This window comes from Haliotis cracherodii, unplaced genomic scaffold, assembly GCF_022045235.1.
Source record: "Haliotis cracherodii isolate W230 unplaced genomic scaffold, xgHalCrac1.p SCAF_23, whole genome shotgun sequence".
Taxonomy (NCBI): Eukaryota; Metazoa; Mollusca; class Gastropoda; order Lepetellida; family Haliotidae; genus Haliotis; species Haliotis cracherodii.
Window position 1 is genome coordinate 2,248,328 of NW_027266279.1, and position 20,690 is coordinate 2,269,017.

The following is a 20,690-nucleotide window of genomic DNA, read 5'->3' on the forward strand; positions in this document are numbered from 1 at the left end:
ATTATCTTCTCTTCGTTGTGTTTGCATAATTTCAAAATATGTGTGTCCTATTATCACAATTTCATTGTTATAAGCGGAAATAAATTTTCTTCCACTGAATGGCTTTCTTGTTGAAACTCTCCACCACCTGTGATGTCACAACACATATTGAGCTGCACAAGGAAAGGACGCATCAAACCAGCAAGCATCATTTTGCTTCTCTTCATTACATATTTTATTTATTTTGTTTCATATATTACAATTTCATAAGCAACAATGTACAAGATGTGATGAAGCACTACCAGTTCAGTTGAATCTCAGGTCACACAGTATTACCGTCATAACAAAAATGCTTTGTTGTTCCATGAGCAAATCAACCACCAATAAACACTCAATTGTGGGACCATGTTTACTTAGTATGCCGAATCAAAATGTGTGGTACATGAGCCGGACCTCCAACCTACGTCTTAGCATGATCCATCATTGGAAATATCAACAAATCCATATTGAATTACATTCATTGTATATCTTGACTCATGTTTGTAATCTATTTTATTAATATCAAAATTTCATTCAATAATATTATCTTGGCGAAATTATATGTCCCTCCCTGTTCCACAACCTTTACATAAGCCAACCCCTTTCGATAGAACTCTTTTTCTGGTCCTCAATATTCAGCTTATCTATGGTCATGTACCCTACAACCTTCAATAAACACAGGATTAATGTACATGTACAAATATTGTATTATTTCCCCCCTGTCCCAACCAGTGTCAGATTGCACAGAGTCGACTGTATGAAATACGCCATAAACAATTCGGGCTGACTTACAAATGAGTGAGATAATGTTGTCCGATGCAGAAGTCAGCGATATGCCAGCCATAACAGCACAGTAATCCAATACGCACCAGACAAACAAGTGCATCATTTTTATCTTCTATACATAACTTTCCAGACAACAGAAATTTGTACTTTAGGTGAGTGAGCTAGTATGGTTTTACGACGCTTTTAGCAATATTCTAGCAATATTCCAGCAATATCATGGCGGGAGACACCAGAAATTGGTTTCACATATTGTACCCATGTCTGGAATCGAACCCAGGCATCTGCAAATCTCAGAACTAAACAGTGAGTTTAGGCACCTGAAAGAGGGCCGCCACCTTTACCCCTTGAAGCAATGGCACAGTACAGATCTTCATGTCAGGGTAAATTCTTGTTTAAAACCACTCCATTACATTACTGCAATGTACAACAGTGTTACGCTCAAAATGAAAGACATGACATCATGAAGCAGGGTTTACGATCTGTGTAAGAGAATTTCATTTGTCGTGATCCGAATGTATTCTTCTCAGTTTTTCTTTCTTGTGTTTGTTATTGTGTCGTTTCCATGGTTTCGTATTGATTGATGTCTGGCTGCTGAAAGGGGTGGAGCTTTGTGATGACTCTGCTGATACCTGCTGGAGTCCCTCGGTGCGGATGTACTTGGACACTCCATGAGTACCTTTCGAGTGGGCAGACATTTTGGCCTGAAAGAAAGAGATATGGGTGCTTGCATTAACAATCCTGTCTCTGTCTTATGAGGTTACTCTCTCCATTTAGATCTCACAAGCCATCCATCATCTTTGTAAATTATGTGATGAATATTTTAAGGTTGCTGGTAAATTGTGTATCCTATGTAAGTATGGGAAACAACCAAGTATGCTAAAGTTCATTGAATTGTTCAAAATCTCTGTCCAGAGGAACTTTGTAAATATACTGATAACATGAAAACTGTGAAAGCTGATGCCTAATATTTGTCCTCCTCACGATGTGATGGATCCTCACACTGAGTGCAATAAACTCCTGTTCTGTTCTGTTCTGTTCTGTTCTGTAGGTCTTGATAGGCTTGAGTTGGGTGTGACCCAGCTTTCAACAGTATTCCAGTCATATGTCAGCTCAATGTGGGAGGAAAGTCCGATGCTAACAAACCTAGAAACATGATCAGGGCAAACCAGGATTCAAACCCATGATCATAGGTTTCTGAACAGCGAATTGCGACTCAGACAAATGGAGATCAGCTCTTACATCAACTGGTTTGTGGCAGTGATGTAGGTCTCAGACGTTTACCACTTGTGTGAAACACACGAGCATGGGTATGGTGCTGACAAACCTAGAAACATAATCAGGGCGAACTGGGAATCGAACCCACAATCATAGGTTTCTGATAAGCAACCAACCAAATCACAGAGCCTGAGCAACCAAACATTTTGGTCACACCATACAATTTTACATTTAACTATCAAAGTGGGTTATTTTCCTCTGATATATCTTGCCTGTACACAGACAGAGTGAAGTAAAAGGTCTTCATTCTCTACTTTTTTCACTCACAAATGTTTGAAATATGAAATATTTGTGGAATATTAATGATGCCCTACCTTGGCAAAGAACTCCTTATCTAGAGATGTAGTGTGTGGAGCTTTGGCCTGAAAAATAAGAACCATATCCCCTGGTCACATGTACAGTTTAAAGCATGTAAAGGGATGACTTTAATGTAGCGATGCATTTATCATCTACATAGCAATTCTTAAGCTTAACAGATACAGTCGAACTTCGGGAAAAACCTGTTCGAGACAACCAACAAAAGTTTCCGAAAACCAAACATCACGCTATGAGAGATTATTACATGTAATCTGGTCATCTTCGGTTTCTCACTACATTTCAACATCAATAACCATTTTATTCTACAACAATGACACGTGACAACACTTCAGTACCGCGCTGCCGATGTGTGTACAGTAATCACCTTGCAGCTCGATACCTTAATCATTAATTTTGAGTTTGAAACAATCAAGATTTTGACAGATTTGAGCAAAAATGAAGATAAATATAGAAGGAATTGGCAGGGACAAGGAGATTTCTACAAAACTGGGAATTTGACACATTCAAGTTTGACACGAGGTTAGATTGTCGTTATTTTTCATATGTATCAGAGTGAGTGAGGGAGTGAGTTGGGTGTAATGCCGCTATTAACAGTATTCCAGTTATATCATGGCATGTCAGTTTAATGTGGGAGGAAAGCCTGAAGTGATGCAGGCCTCACACGTTTACCACTTCAGTGAAACACACGAGCACGGGTATGGTGCTGACAAACCTAGAAACACAATCCAGGCGAACCGGAATTCAAACCCACATTAATAGGTTTCTGGCGTGCCAAAGGGACACAACTCTGCAATATTCCAGCAATATCACACTGGGGGACACCAGAAATGGGCTTCACACATTGTACCCATGTCAGGAATCGAACCCCGGTCTCCGGCGTGACAAGTGACGCTTTAACCACTAGGCTACCCGACTGCCCAATTTCACACTCTGCATTTCATCCATCTCCTTCGACCCTGGTCTTAAAATGATCACAGAAGACTTAAAAAAACCCAAAAAAACACCTATCCAAAACATATCCCTGCCATAACCAAGGTTACCATCATTGTCAGTGGTCTAATCAATGCAAGAATCTCGTGTAGTCTGATCTAGGATCCTTTCCACATCAGGATTGAAGGAGGAAGATGAAATGCATAGTAAGGTAAGTTTGAAAATTTGACCACTCTTCAATGTTGCTGCGTGCATGTAAACTAGATGTTATAACATACCCATGTCTCCAAACTGTCACACATGGTGACGTTGTCATGATAACCAACTATCAAAGTAACCATGACAAAATATCATTGGTTCACTACACCCTGCATATACTACACACTGTAGCCTTGGGTATCCTGCATATTCTATCATTCACCACCACAGTTTTGTTTTGGAAGTTTGTTCGTAGTTTAACGCAGCACACAGCAATATTTCAGCTATATGATGGCGGTCTGTAAGTAATCCAGTCTGGACCAGACAATCCAGTGATTGACATCGTGAGCATTGTAGTCAGTTCAACTCAGTTCCAATTTGTACCATAATTGAAGCATAAATAACTGGTTTACAATTACAGCCCTCAAATGAGGATAACAATTTTGCATTGACACTTGTCCTCATCCAAATTTTGTAGTCTCAGGCTAGCAGACAAGCGTGAATTTGACAGGCTGACAGTATGGTGATAAGAGCCACATGTGGACAGTCACCTTCAGCGTGAGATCCTCCTCCCCCTCCTGCCCCCCAGGGTGGGCGACTCCGCCTTCCTCCAGGGTGGGTGTGGCTTGGAAGTGTGCAGCATCCAGACCGGGCGGGGGGTGACAGTACAGCAGTCTCCCCTGCAGAAACACAACATCGGTAAACACTAAACATGCTAAACACGCATGATGGCTCATCTGTTCTTACTAAACTCATAAACCTGCAGCAACATCATCCCATTGTCCTGTCACTGTGTTTATATCTCATAAAATCCACAACTTGTGCAATACCTACACTACAAAGGCACTGATAAGTCACAGTGCTCTTAAGTGAGTGAGTGAGTGTTATGGTTTTATGCCGCTTTTAGCAATATTCCAGCAATATCACGGCGTGGCACCACAAATGGGCTTCACACATTGTACCCATGTCGGTAATCGAACCCGGGTCTTCGGCATGACAAGCGAACGCTTTAACCACTAGGCTACCTGACCGCCCTAACAATGGTCTTAAGAAAATCTTTTTGAAGTACATGTAAGTTTTCTGGAAAGTGTGTTTGAAACATACAATTGTTGATAAATGGTGTTTCAGATTTGACTTTCAGATAAAATACTTCTCTGAGGTTTTAAGGAGATGAACAGTTTCTTTTTGTTTGTATGTTGTTTAACACCCCACTCAGCAATGTCCCAACTACATGACGGCGGTCTGTAAATAATTGAGTCTGGAACTGACAATCCAGTGATTTACACTTGATTGACACTTGATTGAGCATCGATCCACGCAATTGGGACACGATGCCATGCTTCAACAAAGCAGGCGAGCCTGACCATCCGATACCGTTAGTCGCCTTTTACGACAAGCATAGCTGCTTTTTACAGGAAGCATGGGTTGCTGAAGACCTATTCTACCCTGGATTTTCACGCGTCTGAACAGCTTCTATTGATGCCTAGTGTGTATTGATAATCAATAAGGTAAGCACTAAGGCCTCTTCCTCTTTATTGCCCAGCTATCGGTGGAATACAAGTCAACCCGACCTCGTGGTCATATTAAATATAACTACATAAGCACAAATTGGGAATGTTTTAATTCTTAATTTTTTTAATGACATTTGCTGCTGACTAGGGGCATATACTCGTTTCAATGTTTCAGAAATCAGAACCTACATTGACATAGTCCTTCAGGATGTATCTTGATGATCTGGGGCAGTCAGGGAGGCCGTTGGAGGTCATGTAGCCACGCATCACTGCAAATACAAGTCAACATGTCAAAACATTTTCTTTTCTATAACAACAGTTACATATGAATTATATGAGTGTGTTGGTTTAACACTGCTTGTCACAGTACTCCAGTTATATCACAGCGTGTCAGCTTAATGTGGGAGGAAAGCCTGAAGTGATGCATGCTCCAATGTTCACAACTTTAGTGAAACCCATGAAACCGAGAAACATCATCGGGATGAAACAGGATTCAAACCGACAATCATAGGTTTCTAGTGTACTCAAAGGATGCAATTCTGCACAGCAAATTGCAGGTCCATAAGAGGTGAGGTGAGGTGAAATGTGGTTTAACGTTGCGTCCAAGACTATTGCACTTGCAATATATATAGCGACGTGCATGTACCTGTGTGTGTTTGTGTGGCTGCTTGTACTAGTCCGGACTGGTGCCAATTTATAATGCTAGCTCTCTGAAATACCATGCCGCCGTGTAACATGAATACCCCACTCAGACACAGTATACTGACTCCGAGCCGACCAGTCCTTGTTTTAGCCCCTTAATGCCGAGCGCCAGACAGGGTAACAACAAGTACCATCTTTTAACGTCTTTTGGTATGACGAACCCCGGACCTTCCGCTCTCCGGGCGGCCGCTCTACCACTAGACCACGGAGGCGGTCTAGGTCCATAAGACGACTTGGTCACCCGTTCCCCCTCTCAAACCTCAAACATAACCCTGTTCCTGAGTGTAGTCCCTATGTTCTGCCATGTTAAAGCAGAAGCAACCATGATGTAATGACAAGCAAAACCAGACGAAGGACACGGCAGATGAAGCACCAAGTTTTGCCCAATTGCAAAGTCAAACAAGTGAAATACCGCATACTGCCATCTTCAGTGCGGTTTCTTGTTCCACCGGCAGTAGATGGTGTATATAAATTAGCACTGACACAAACATGGCCAACAAAACTTCAAAGATAATCTATTAACCTGAGAGCAGGTCGTGATCCAAAATTAAATGTGGCGTGTGTGCCAAACAGATCAGCCTTCCCAATTTGCTAAAAGTACATATATTTTTAGAATACTGTTTGATTAAAAACAAGTGTTAGGTAAACATAATTTTGAAAGTAGTAAAATAATACGTCTTTCTCAGACTTTTTTCATGTATTTCGTCTAATGCCACTTGAAGTTTCTTGTTTAATGCTGCACCATGCACTATTCCAGCTATATGACGGCAACCTGTACGTTGTGGAGTCTGGATCAGACAATCCAGGCGGTCGCGACACAATGAAATGCAAGCAGCAAAGTCACTGAGTCTGACCGCCCACTCCAACCAGTTACCACCAGCATAGGTTGTTGGGAACCAATTCTAACGTGGAATCCCCATGGGGTCGGCAGAAAAAAGATTATTTATTGTCAGTCAATGTTGCTGAAGAGAGTGACACGAGTGTACTTACACCCATATGCATTGAGAAGTTCATGTGCTGTAGGCTGGATGTCTTCATCCACATCTTCTGACTCAGGCAGCGGAATGTTGATGCTGTACATCGTCTCCAGTGTCCTCCGTGGGATGCGTTCACAGATGTAGCAGCGTTAAGGAAACAACATGGCAGAACACTCACTTGTCTCGGATTACATATCAAAACAGCTCTACAGATCAAATAAGATGTGTGCGTTCCTGTGTGTGCGTGTGTTCTTGTGTGTGTCTGTTTCTGTGTGTGTGTGTGTGTCTGTTTCTCTGTGTGTGTGTATGTTTCTGTCTGTCTCTGTGTGTGTGAGTGTGTCTGTTTCTGTGTGTGTGTGTCTGTCTGTGTGTCTGTCTGTTACTGTGTGTGTGTGTCTGTTTCTGTATGTGTCTGTCTCTGTGTGTGTCTGTTTCTGTGTGTGTGTCTGTAATTTCTGTGTGTGTCTGTTCCTGTTTGTGTCTGTTTCTGTGTGTGTGTGTATTTCTGAGCGTGTGTCTGTTTCTGTGTGTGTATCTTAATAAGTACACATGTAATTCAATGAGATAAATCAAACTAATCTCAGATCTCCCCAATAAGTATACACCGTCTGTGAAGGATATGAGAGAAACTGGCGGTACGTGGTCACGCATCTGATCTATGGGCAGAATTCCGTTGACGACCAGGTCAGCCTTGGTGGACACAAACGACGGGAAAACCAGTCCTGGACAGTCACACAACATCAACGTCGGCTCGACAAACAGCGTCTACAACAGGACACAGCCTTGTTATAAGTGTGGACACAGCTAAGGTATGATGACATTCTGGCAAGGATCTAAATTTAACATGGTTATGATAATGATTGTTATTATAACCATGCGAATAGTGCATGTGTCCTTGCCCTCGGTACAGAAGACCTTTCCAACGAAGGTTTTGTCTGTTGGTTTGTTGTTTCTGCCAATATCAGCAATATTCCAGCTATATGATGGCAGTCTGTAAATACACAAGTCTGAGCCAGACAATCCAGCGAGCATGATCCAGGACTCTTGTTAGCCATATAAAACATGCACCAGTGCAACCTGTTATTGAAACAAGAGTCATCAGGAGTTGACATGTCCCCCCGTCTGGCGCAATAAGGAAATGGAGCTTGGCTACTTATACCCCACTTTTGGGTCACTGCCATTGCATACCTTCCATTCAGTGAAGAAAATAATAATGCTGTTCAATATTTCTCAAATCCCAAATCATCAAAAGCACAAGTTCACCACTAGACTGATCTGTATAGCAAGTTTCATCTAGAAATATTCAACGGTTTTGGAGTTCTGCTCCAAAAAGGAGAACTACCCTCATTTTAAGTCAAGTTGTCGTTTTCAAAACATGGGGATAAAAAGCAATCTATTAACTATGTCTACATGACCCAAGTGCATGTAAAAAAAATTTTCAGGGATCAACCAGGTCAGAGAGCCTGACCACCCAATCCCGTAAGTCACCTCTTACGACAAGCATGGGCAGCTGAAGACCAAGTGTATCCTGTGTCTTCACAGGTCCACCAGTTTCATTGACTTGACTGACCTGGAAGTGCTTGGTCCGGCCGGGAGTAGCGGATACTGGCACCTTCTTCATCTGCAGGATGGCGTTGATTGTAGAACTCTTACCAACATTGGGGTAGCCGATCTGTTGACAGGGAATACAACCATTAAGATACATCAAATCAACAGGAGTGAGTGAGTGAGTGAGGTTTTACGCCGCTTTTAGCAATATTCCAGTAATATCACGGCGGGGACACCAGAAATGGGCTTTACCCCGGTCTAACGCTTTAACCACAAGGCTACCCGACCGCCCCCAAAACCACAGGAACTTCAATCCACATGAATCAGCAGAACACACCATTATTTACTGCAAAAATCACAGATAAATGCTAATCGCGGAGTATTGCCAACTGTGTCATAAAACCATTTTTTTTAATTTATATTTTTTAAATTTTTTGGTGTGTAGATCTACCCTGAGAGTGTGGGAGTTTCTCACCATGCCTACAGTCGTGACATCAGCCTTGTACTTGTCTCCTGTGTGAAGGTTCCTCAGTATATCCAGCAAGTCCGGGCCGCTCACAATACTGGCGGAATTAAACCGGGACACGTCCGCACTACAGGAGTTATCTCCCTTACCACTGTCCACTTTCTCACTGCCTGCCTCACTGTGAAGGCGTAGTGAACCCGTTTGGTCCATATCTACATTTGCGGTGTCACTTAGCCTATTTTGTGTTTCAGAGCTAGGCTCACTGTTCTCAGACTGTGTGTTTTCACACTCCATGCCCTGAGGATCAGCACTATCAGTGTCCACAGCAACATCATCCTCTTCCTCCTGTTTGGCTTCTTCCTTCTGTCTGTTGGCTTCCTGTAAGGCTGACCAGAACACAACTCGCACATTCTGGGACGTGAAGTAATCCACCCAATGCTGCCTAAAAGGAAAGATCACTTCAAAGTTTATCACCATTTGACATACAGGCTGTAAAAATTCATTGATGCCACACAATGTCAGATCAATAATAAAGGGTTCATATTGGAGATTGAGGGGCAAATTGACGGGATGGAGGAGGGGAAAAACGACAAACTAAACATGGCACATGTGGTACCCTGTTTTCAAAATGTTCAAATTAGAGGTTTCCAACATAGAATTGATACCTGCAAATGTAATTTGAAACTGAACATGTTAAGATGAGTGAGTGAGTGAGTTTGATTTAACGCCGCCTTTAGCAATATTCCAGCAATATCATGGCGGGGGACACCAGAAATCGGCTTCACACATTGTAACAATGTTTTAGCAGTTGAACCCGGATTTTTGGCGTGACGAGCGAACGCTTAAACCACGAGGCTCCCTGACCTCCCCTCATGTGATGAGCTTTAGAATTTAAAAAATGAACCTGTCTACCATCACAAAATACAAGCAAGCTAAATTGTGTCTGCAGGAGAGATGAGTTGCGACATTGATAGAGACACAGTGAGCAGTCAATTTCTACTGCGTGAGTAGGGACTCTCATAGAATTTAGCAATACTTTGGCAATATCATGGCGGAAGACACTCAAGTTGAGCTTCAAACATCGTGCCCATGTGGGGTATGGAGCCAGGCATGATGAGCAAATGTTTTAACCACAACATCGCCAACTCCATCATCACTGTCAATTTGTAGCTGCAACCCTGAGGAACACTTTGTATGAATTGTCTCTGCTACTGCCTCTCACCTCTGTTCCTCAGTCAGGTAGTCGGCCTTGTTGACAAGCAGCAGGTTGACCTTCGTACTGTCCACCTCCCTCACATAGCTCTCAATGTCCTCACATCGGAACAGCAGAGGGCTCCGTGCATCTACGATCTGGACAACAACATCGCTGAAATCCAAGACAATGTCATCATATCAGTTGATACACATACTATCATTGAACCCTACACTACCATCGATCCACATACTATCATTGTACCCTTTGCTACCATCGATCCACATGCTACCATTGAACCATTTGCTACCATCGATCCACATACTATCATTGAACCCTTTGCTACCATCGATCCACATACTACCATTGAACCCTTTGCTACCATCTATCCACATACTACCATTGAACCCTATGCTACCATCGATCCACATACCATCATTGAAACCTTCGCTAACAGGGTTTACGACTGGATCCATTACACAGTCTCCATCCATAACAAAGAGAGATCACAAAATTTAAGAACAATTTCTTTCTGTCAGCATGGTCAGTCGAACAAACATCCCATCAGTTACAATAATCATAAGCATTGGTGAATAAAATTGAAAGTCTTACTTCTTGCCAAAATATTGTCCATGTACAAACAAGATCCAATATATTTCACATTGCACATTAATCCATCAAAATCCAAATGACTAACAAAGTTTGAAGTTCACACACTGCCAACTGGGCACATACAGTTTTCAAACACCACTGACAAGCCACATCCATTCGAAGCCTCAACCTAAGAACTTATCTCTTTGTGTTGTTCGAGCTATAATAGACAAATAGCCAAGCTAGAATTACATAACATCAGTCTTTTCTTGGAAAGCATGGTAATCTACCAGTGATCCATACACTACCATGATAGTGCTTGATAATCATGATATTATACCAGTGATCCCTACACTACCATGATAGTGCTTGATAATCACGATAATCTACATGATCTACCAGTGATCAATACACTACCATGATAGTGCTTTATAATCATGATATTCTACCAGTGATCCCTACACTACCATGATAGTGCTTGATAATCACGATAATCTACATGATCTACCAGTGATCCATACACTACCATGATAGTGCTTGATAATCATGATATTCTACCAGTGATCCATACACTACCATGATAGTGCTTGATAATCATGATATTCTACCAGTGATCCATACACTACCATGATAGTGCTTGATAATCATGATATTCTACCAATGATCCATACACTACCATGAAAGTGCTTGATAATCATGATATTCTACCAGTGATCCATACACTACCATGATAGTGCTTGATAATCATGATAATCTACCAGTGATCCATACACTACCAATATATGTCTTGATAATCATGATAATCTCCCAGTGATCCATACACTACCATGATAGTGCTTGATAATCATATTCTACCAGTGATCCATACACTACCATGATAGTGCTTGATAATCATGATAATCTACCAGTGATCCATACACTACCATGATAGTGCTTGATAATCATGATAATCTACCAGTGATCCATACACTACCATGATAGTGCTTGATAATCATGATAATCTACCAGTGATCCATCAGCTACTATGGGGGGGAATGATATTCTACCAGTGCTTGGTATTCTACCTGGAGCTGATATTCAACCAGTGATCCCCATATGCTACCATGTTAGGGCATGATTTTGATATTCTACCAGTTATAAATGTTAACATTATTTCGGGACTGGACAATGACTGAAAGGGACCGGTGGGTGAGAATACGTGGCAGCACAAAATGTTCGGGTGGATGTCAGCCAAATATGATATAGTCCCAAGACCAATCCCTCTGGCCCACCCACCCCTTTAATAAATTACCAGTCCTGAATATATAGGCCAAGGTTTATATCTCAACATATTATCATTAAAATTAAGCATTCTTGTTTGTACCATGTACCTCTTCTCTATAACGCACGACATACCTCCTCTCTATAACGCGCCACAGCTGTCGCCAGAAATCCAGGTTCTTCTCATACGGCGTCATCACTATGTGCTCCACATCTTGAAGACTGTAGGGAGAGGAACAGCGAGAGAGTTAAACACTGCTTTGAACAGCAATTCAGCAACACAACAGAACACTAAATGTGACTGCCAGTCCCTGTGGACCGGCAAATAAAGTATCTTGTCTGTTACCATCAGGGTTTCCCCTCGTCTATTTCTAGTGCAAGGTAATAAATTTTCCTTTGCCCTGAGGTTAAATATATATTTGTAGTGACTGTCTCGATATATTAAAAAAAAAGAAGGAGAATATTGTGACTGAACTTTGTGTGAATGACATGTAGATCCGGCTAAGTTACTTCAGATATGACATAATTACAATGAACATGATGTTGAAAGAATTAAAACCAGGTAATTTTCATTTTTTTCTATGTTGAAAGTTGGGACCGACAAATATTTGGGGGGACTGGTAATTTTTAGAGTTTCCAATCTACCAGGACTGACAGTTTCAAAAGCCAGCGGGAACACTGAGCATGTATCACACTACACTACAGCTTGTCAAGCTAGTGTTATCACACTACACTACAGCTTGTCAAGCTAGTGTTATCACACTACACTACAGCTAGTCAAGCTAGTGTTATCACACTACACTACAGCTAGTCAAGCTAGTGTTATCACACTAGACTACAGCTTGTCAAGCTAGTGTTATCACACTACACTACAGCTAGTCAAGCTAGTGTTATCACACTACACTACAGCTTGTCAAGCTAGTGTTATCACACTAGACTACAGCTTGTCAAGCTAGTGTTATCACACTACACTACAGCTAGTCAAGCTAGTGTTATCACACTACACTACAGCTAGTCAAGCTAGTGTTATCACACTACACTACAGCTAGTCAAGCTAGTGTTATCACACTACACTACAGCTTGTCAAGCTAGTGTTATCACACTACACTACAGCTAGTCAAGCTAGTGTTATCACACTAGACTACAGCTTGTCAAGCTAGTGTTATCACACTACACTACAGCTTGTCAAGCTAGTGTTATCACACTACACTACAGCTAGTCAAGCCAGTGTTATCACACTACACTACAGCTTGTCTAGCTAGTGTTATCACACTACACTACAGCTTGTCTAGCTAGTGTTATCACACTACACTACAGCTTGTCAAGCTAGTGTTATCACACTACACTACAGCTTGTCAAGCTAGTGTTATCACACTACACTACAGCTTGTCAAGCTAGTGTTACCACAGTGATTAACATCACGAGCATCGATCTAGGCAATTGGGATACGATGACATGGATCCCTCAAGCAAGCCTGACCAGCCATTCCCTATGGTAAAGTATGGGAGTTGCAATCAACAAATGTCAACACCATTTTTCTTAATACTTTGTTTTGCTGACCTAGCAAGATTTCTCCTCCATTCCAGAAAGGCATCTCTCTCTCGTAGGTCAAGCTGCTCAGCGGTAGTGCTCTCATCCCACTTAGGCCTGGAACAGGAGAAGAAAATAATAAAGAGTTACCTGGATACGTTTTATTACATATTTACACATTCTCAAAAAATAAGCATTAATTATATTCATTATAACATCATAAAATGATCAAAATTTCAACATTCATTCTATTTAGGGACAAACCCACAGCCTATGGTTCTGACTCTCAGTACAGACAATTGAGTAAGGGAGTTGGTTTTAACATCACTTTCACATTAATTCAGTTAATGAATGGCTTGTAAGGGCATCATGAAGAAACAATCCATTTAGCTGCCTCCCACAACCAGCATTGTGTGGTGGGGACCAATTCTAACCGAGAATCCCCATGCTGCAAAAGGACTCAACTCTGTACAGCAAGTTGCAGTGCTTTACATCATTTAATTTTCTATGACATGGTTAGGATCTAACATAGTGAGCAAGTAGGTGACTTGATTTTTTGCACGAACTCACAATGAAAGGGATTTACTTGAATGGTTATGGCCACGCAACACTGCTCACCTTCGCGGAATCCTCAGCAGACTTCGATGTTCATCTTGAGCTTCTCGGATCCTCTTTTTCTCCTCCTCCGAGAGAGTTGCAGCTCTTTGGGGGTCCACAAACTTAATGTTCAGCTTTTCTGCATACAGAATACATTTGAAAAAAGTTCAACACTGCTCATAACACTATTTCTGTTCTATAAGTGAACGCTTTAAGAGAGAGAAAGGTGAAGTGACCCTAGTGAAGGATGAAAGGCAGTGGGTTTTTCATTCTGCCAACCCGAAATACTGTAAGTAAAATGTAAAAATAGCCAATTCATCTACTGTCACTCTCAACATTAATAAATTGTTTAAAATACTAGTTCTAAAAGCTGTTGAAAATTTATCTTGACAAAATCCAAAAACTATTTGAAACGAATATATCTTTTGCCATGCCCACTTAAATCTGTGACCCCTACCCCACCCCACACAACAACAACAACAATGGAACAGGAAACAATCACACACTGCATTGCAGAATGATTCATAATCAATCCAGCCTTGCAAGACACCTCTCCTCTCTCTGTTAATGTATAACAGTTATAATAGTAGCAGCTCTCAGATCATTTTGTGTACAGTAAGTCAAGTATTACTTGTGGGTCCATTGAACTCCATCCACAACAAAGACTGAGTGAGTGATTGAGTTGGGTTTAACACCGCTTTTAACAGTATTCCAGTTATATTAGGGCGTGTCAGCTTAATTTTGGAGGAAAGCCCGAAGTGATGCAGGTCTGAGACGTTGACCACTTCAGTGAAACCCACGAGCACGGGTATGGTGCTGACAAACCTAGAAACATAATCGGGGCGAACTGGGATTCGAACCCACAATCATAGGTTTCTGGGGTGCCCAAGGGACGCAACTCTGCATAGCGAATAGCAGCGCCTTAGACGACTGTGCCCCCTCCACAACAAAGAGATCACAGAACAATTTATTTCTGGCAATGTGACAAAGAGTACATTATTCACAATAATTATCACTTATTGCTAAAATATTGCCTCATGTCCCAACAAGACTCAGTGAATTTCACAATTGACCATAAACCCTACTGGATACAGTTTGTGGTCTACACATTGCCCACAAATCAACACTACTTACAATGTTCATCCATTCAGTACCAGTACCGACCTGGGTACTAATCACTTTGTGTCACTCAGAGCTTTAGATAAGCAGCGCATTTGGGCAAAATACCTCCCCCCCCCAACCCCCAAAAAATAATCAAAAACCAATTACTTTCAATTAACAAGCATACAGAAACGCATGCATTAAATGAAAAAAAATGTATAAAGCACCCCTAAATACCAAATGACGCTTTTTCAGCATGCCTACAAAGGAGTTAATTTCCGAAACACAATTACGAGCTAATTTACTTTCTAAGTCAAGCCATTGTATTTAGAACTGTTATCATGGTTATGTACATCTAAAGCATTATTCAATTTTTAAAATACCCAAAACAGTGATGAATAAATGAGTGAAAAAATATTGGTTTCCCAATGAAAAATGTAATAACCCAATTTAAATAGAAACGTTAGAGTAAAAACTCAATTGCTCCAAAAGTAATCTGGAGCTCTGGTCACTGAGGCTCACCCAGAAATACCCAAGCTACAGTTACATAACATCCCTGCATCTTGGCTGAAAGCTTACAGTGAGTGAGTGAGTGAGTTGGGTTTAACACTGCTTTTGACAGTATTCCAGTTATATCACGGCGTCTGTAAGCTTAATATGGGAGGAAATCCCAAAGTGATGCAGGTGTCAGCTTACAATACATACCAGGGCTTTAATAAAGACAAAGGCACGTTGTTGAGTGCTGTGTCAATACTGTCATCCATAATGTGCTATCTGAACACCACAACATCTTTAACACACAATTCCAAATAAAGTGGATGTGCTTTCTTTCTCAGTGACTGGGTGAATGTTGTCTTACACTGAAGGAACTTTGGCAAAAATTCCTGCCATATCACAGAAAAGATTTTATTATTTATGTGGCAGCCACATTGTAACTTTGTGTAAGCACCCGATCCTGAACAGGGTGATCTTACAACAAGCGTAGAGTGAGTACGGTTTTACGCCGCTTTTAGCAATATTCCAGCAATATCATGGTGGTGGACACCAGAAATGGGCTTCACACATTGTACCCATGTCGGGAATTGAACACGGGTCTTCACTTCACTTCACGCTTTAACCACCAGGCTACCCGACCGCCCCTCATAACAAGTCTGGAATACCGGGTACTCTGACACAGTGTTTGTACATAGAATGTTACCTGCAGTAAACTCTGTCCCCGCCAACTGTGCTGTGCTGAGGAATTCATCCAGGTGGGACTGTTCCGTCACTGACTGCAGGTTCAACCTGCCCCAGTCATAACCATCATTCAGTTCACTTGTGTGTAACTGTCAAGGAAAAACATATATCATCATAACCATGATAACAATACCACTGTCATGAAATAATAAAGAAACTAAGAAGGAAAGTCTTTTTTCTTCATTATCAGTGATGATTAGGGCTCCAAGCCAGAATGGTTAAGAGCAGTTTCCAGTTTTGTCCAGTACTCTGTTTTCGGACAGCCATCTATGTTGATCGTGATATGTATTCTATATATCCCTGTGTTATTGGTTTTCGGACATTTAAGATACACTTGTAGTTGTGTCGCTCATTACGTGAACAACTGTAATATTGCCGCATTATTATTAGAGGTGTGACGTCATCAAAGCTGCCGACTTGATACAGGACACATTCAACATGTCAATATTGGGTTCATGTGAAATACTGTACACCTATCAAAAAAGTCTGTTGTCATTCAGAATTTTGGTGCCAGTGTCATGATATAAAGGATGCGTCAAATAGTGTGAACACTAAAATTTGACAAACATTCATATTTTGTGAAACTACAGTCATTTGAACTGTTCGAAAAATGGGTATGTGAGTATAATATCATGGTTTGATATTAGTTTAATGTGGGAGGAAAGCATGAAGTGATGGGTGTACTCTTTGACACTGACAAACTTAGAAACCTAGAAATCTGGGATTTTAACCAACAATTATAGGTTTCTGGCACACCTGAGGTAATTGCACAGTGAATTGTGTTCTGAGACAACTGGATCATCCATGTCCCCGGTATATGGAGGTGTACTGACTGAACTGGAAGACCACCCCCACCCCTCCATCTCCATCTCCCCTTCATAAGTTTGTTTGTTTGTTTGTTGCTTCACGCCGCACTCAGCAATACTCCAGCTATATGACGGCCGTCTGTAAATAATCGAATATGGACCAGACAATCCAGTGATTGACATCATGAGCATTGATCCACGCAATTGGGATCGATGACATGCATCAATCAAGTCAGCGAGCCTGACCACCCACTTAAAACAAGCATGGTCGCCTTTTATGGCAAGCATGGGTTGCTGAAGTCCTATTCTACCCCTGATCTTCAAGGGGCCCCTTCATAAATGGAGGTGTGATAAACTACATGACTGACGTTGCTCATTTTATCAATCAAAGGTTTGTTGGGTCCAGACCCGACTACCTGGACTATATTGCTGTGCGTCGGTATGAAGCACCACAGTGACAAACCAATAATTTCATTTATAAAATTCATATTTCATTTGATGGAGTCGGGTTTATCAAATAAATAAACTTACAAAACTGTTGTCCCCAACAGTCCTCTTCCCTGGCCCGAATCTGTCCTTGATTATGCCTCTACCTATAGCATTGCCCTGCTTCTTCTTCTTACCCATCGTCACCGTCTGTCACTTACTGTGAGGCACTTATGTCACTTCTTTAAACTGCTAACGTTATTTAAAGCATATATTTCACAACAGATAGGAACTTCAGGAAGCACACATGTGCACGTGGGCAGCGAAGGAAAAATCTATGTCTGATTGGATAATATTTATCAAGGGACACAACTCTAATCAGTGTTGTTAACGTCAGCCACTGAAAATAGTCACTTCGCTTGCGGCACAAACTTATCGGGTGCTTTCTTTTTGTTTCTTACCACACATCCTGTGTAATTTCAAAGCCTTTAAAAATTGAAAAGGTTACCAGTTATAAACATCGTAAATCTGTTGTCAGTAGTCAAGAAAATTAAACAAACTTTAGCTGAACCAGAGACCATATAATAGAATATATGGTCTCTGGCTGAACATGATTATTTTAACACAACATCCACTTTTTATAGAGCTTTAGACTCGACGTTTGATCAAAAGTTATAAGGGATGATCTTTTAAACAGGGTAAAAATATATACATATTTATCCCCGAAACTAACAAAGGAATAAAAACAAATATTAGAACTTTATGGAATTTATCGTCTCACTGTCTGATATAATATATTTCACGTTACACTGTCGATAATGATCAGGGAGGCCATAAATTTTGACATCGATTCCCTGTCATGTTTTTCTCTGACTGTATCGTTCTGTGTTTAATTATTAAATTAATGTTTAATTTCACCAAAACCAGCCACTAGCTTCACAAGATAAATTAACCATTTTGAAAAAATTGATTGAAGGGATATAAAATCTCTGAATTTGTTTACAGCAACGGTGTTAACGTTCAGTTCAAAGATTTAGTTTCAGCGGCGTTTGAAATACAGTGAAACCAATCGTACTCGTGACATGCGCAGTGATCGGGAGGCACTGTACAACCATATTTAGGTACTGTCCATCGGAGAGAGTCGAACTTGAACCTGGCTGTACCATTACCGCTGTGCTATTCCTCAGCCCCGTGAGTTTCAATGCATAGCGTCGCGCATTACACAGAGGTTCCACATGTAAATTACATTGTTACTATACTGAGAGTTCTGCGGGCCCAAAGTGCATGCACGGCAGGTGTTGTGTTGGCGTGGAAACAATCATCTTGGCAAGGGGGTTAACTGACTTTCCATTCTTGCGGAGAAATTGGACCTTTATAGTCAGTTAAAGCCCTTGTCTCGGGAAGATGGGAAACACTATATATAAATGTATCAACGAAAAAAGACAATATTCTGAATATCATATTTTATTTTAGAAAGAATACCCATAGTTTCCAAAATGGATCCGGCCATTGCTTCACGATCGGTGAACGTGTAGTCTGAAAAAAAAACAACACAAAACATTCATATAAGTAACAAGTATTTACTACATAATATAGATCTCCTGCCAATATTAGGCAAATGGAAGTTACTGTAAGCGGTCAAGGGTGTTCAAGTATGGCCGCTTTACTTTCAACAAGGCACAGTTGTTGAATGAAATCATTATCGCATAGTGAGAATAAGTGAATAATGTTTACTGTAGCTGCAGCTAGATCAGAAATAGTCCAGCTGAAGCACAGCGGGCTGCACGTAATAGTCAGACAAACCAATGGTTGATATAATGAGCAACATCCCACGCCGTAAGGGTGCGATGGCACCCACTGAACTAAGTCGCCGAGGTTGACCACACGATCTATAAATATAGTCGCCCTCTATCGACAAGCAAAGGTAAGAATTTTATCCCGGAATCGTCACTTTTTGGCGTTTAACATTGTCATGGAGTGTCGATGAATCTTCAATACCTTTTCTTTCTCTCAGCCGTGGTGTCCGTGACCGTGTCCGTGACCGTGTCCGTGACCATGTCCGTGTCCGTGACCGTGTCCGTGACCATGACCATGTCCGTGCCCATGACCGTGACCATGACCATGACCGTGTCCGTGACCATGTCCGTGACCATGACCATGTCCGTGCCCATGACCGTGTCCATGACCATGTCCGTGACCATGTCCGTGACCATGACCGTGTCCGTGACCATGACCGTGACCATGTCCGTGACCGTGTCCATGGCCGTGACCATGTCCGTGACCGTGTCCGTGACCATGACCATGTCCGTGACCATGACCGTGACCATGACCATGACCATGACCGTGACCATGTCCGTGACCTTCACATAAGGTCACGAAAATAACTGCAACTAAAATGACGCAATGTTCATGAGCTTGACAGTACATAATTGCCTTACAATAAATTTCATTTAAAATCATTAAGTGTCACAGCAATTAGAGTTGAAACCTGGCTACAATACTTCTAATACAATGGGAAGCAGAACAGAAGACAATATTTTTTTAAAAAAAGCATAATTTAAAAATTCAAATCATGGACTGTATTCGTATTGAGATTAACTCAAACTATGACTACACATGTAATATGATTGGACCATAGAGTGAGCAAAACGACGCTCTACGTTTTAATTATATCTGCCTGTTAAATTTGTGAGGTTAGCACGATGTAGATCTAAGACGTTTATACCAATTTGATGACACCCGCGATCACAGGTATGGTGTTGACAGATCTGTAATCCTAATCAGGGAGAATCCGGGAATCGAACCCACGATTTTACGTGACACTGGCACGCTAAAGGGATGCAACGAATTGCGGTGCCTTAAATGACTGGGCCACCCGTGCCAAGGTATATGAATATTAGATATACACGAACCTTATGTTGTCAAGATTTCATGGTATGTATACTTACTTTAATTACGGAAACGAAGAAAAACAATATTACCAATATAACAGAGCCCATTCACTCACCAAGTGCAAGACACAGTATCACTGTAATGTTCTTCATGTTGTTATTGACTGGTTGAAGGAGTCGGTACTGATGACACACTTGAGTTTCAGATTATCTTTTATAGTTTCCTACAAACAAAAATAGCAAATCATGGTGATTTTTTTCTCCCAAACAAATAGGACACCCATGGTGTCGTTAGTCACTTACAACGACGTTATGGAGTTAATCCTCCATG

General features: G+C 41.2%; 1 protein-coding gene across 1 annotated transcript; it reads right to left on the bottom strand.

Moving 5' to 3' along the window:
* Positions 1 to 204: 204 nt before the first annotated feature.
* Positions 205 to 17,778, bottom strand: LOC139471783 (large subunit GTPase 1 homolog). The gene is made up of 14 exons (XM_071254276.1): positions 17,574 to 17,778; positions 16,199 to 16,325; positions 13,921 to 14,038; positions 13,333 to 13,419; positions 11,908 to 11,994; positions 9,952 to 10,095; positions 8,739 to 9,171; positions 8,286 to 8,387; positions 7,337 to 7,480; positions 6,729 to 6,855; positions 5,226 to 5,305; positions 4,077 to 4,205; positions 2,394 to 2,441; positions 205 to 1,505 (listed from the first exon to the last, which is right to left on the bottom strand). The coding sequence occupies exons 1-14, from the start codon at positions 17,667 to 17,669 to the stop codon at positions 1,299 to 1,301; spliced, it is 1,929 nt and encodes a 642-aa protein (XP_071110377.1). The 5' UTR covers positions 17,670 to 17,778; the 3' UTR covers positions 205 to 1,298.
* Positions 17,779 to 20,690: the final 2,912 nt, after the last annotated feature.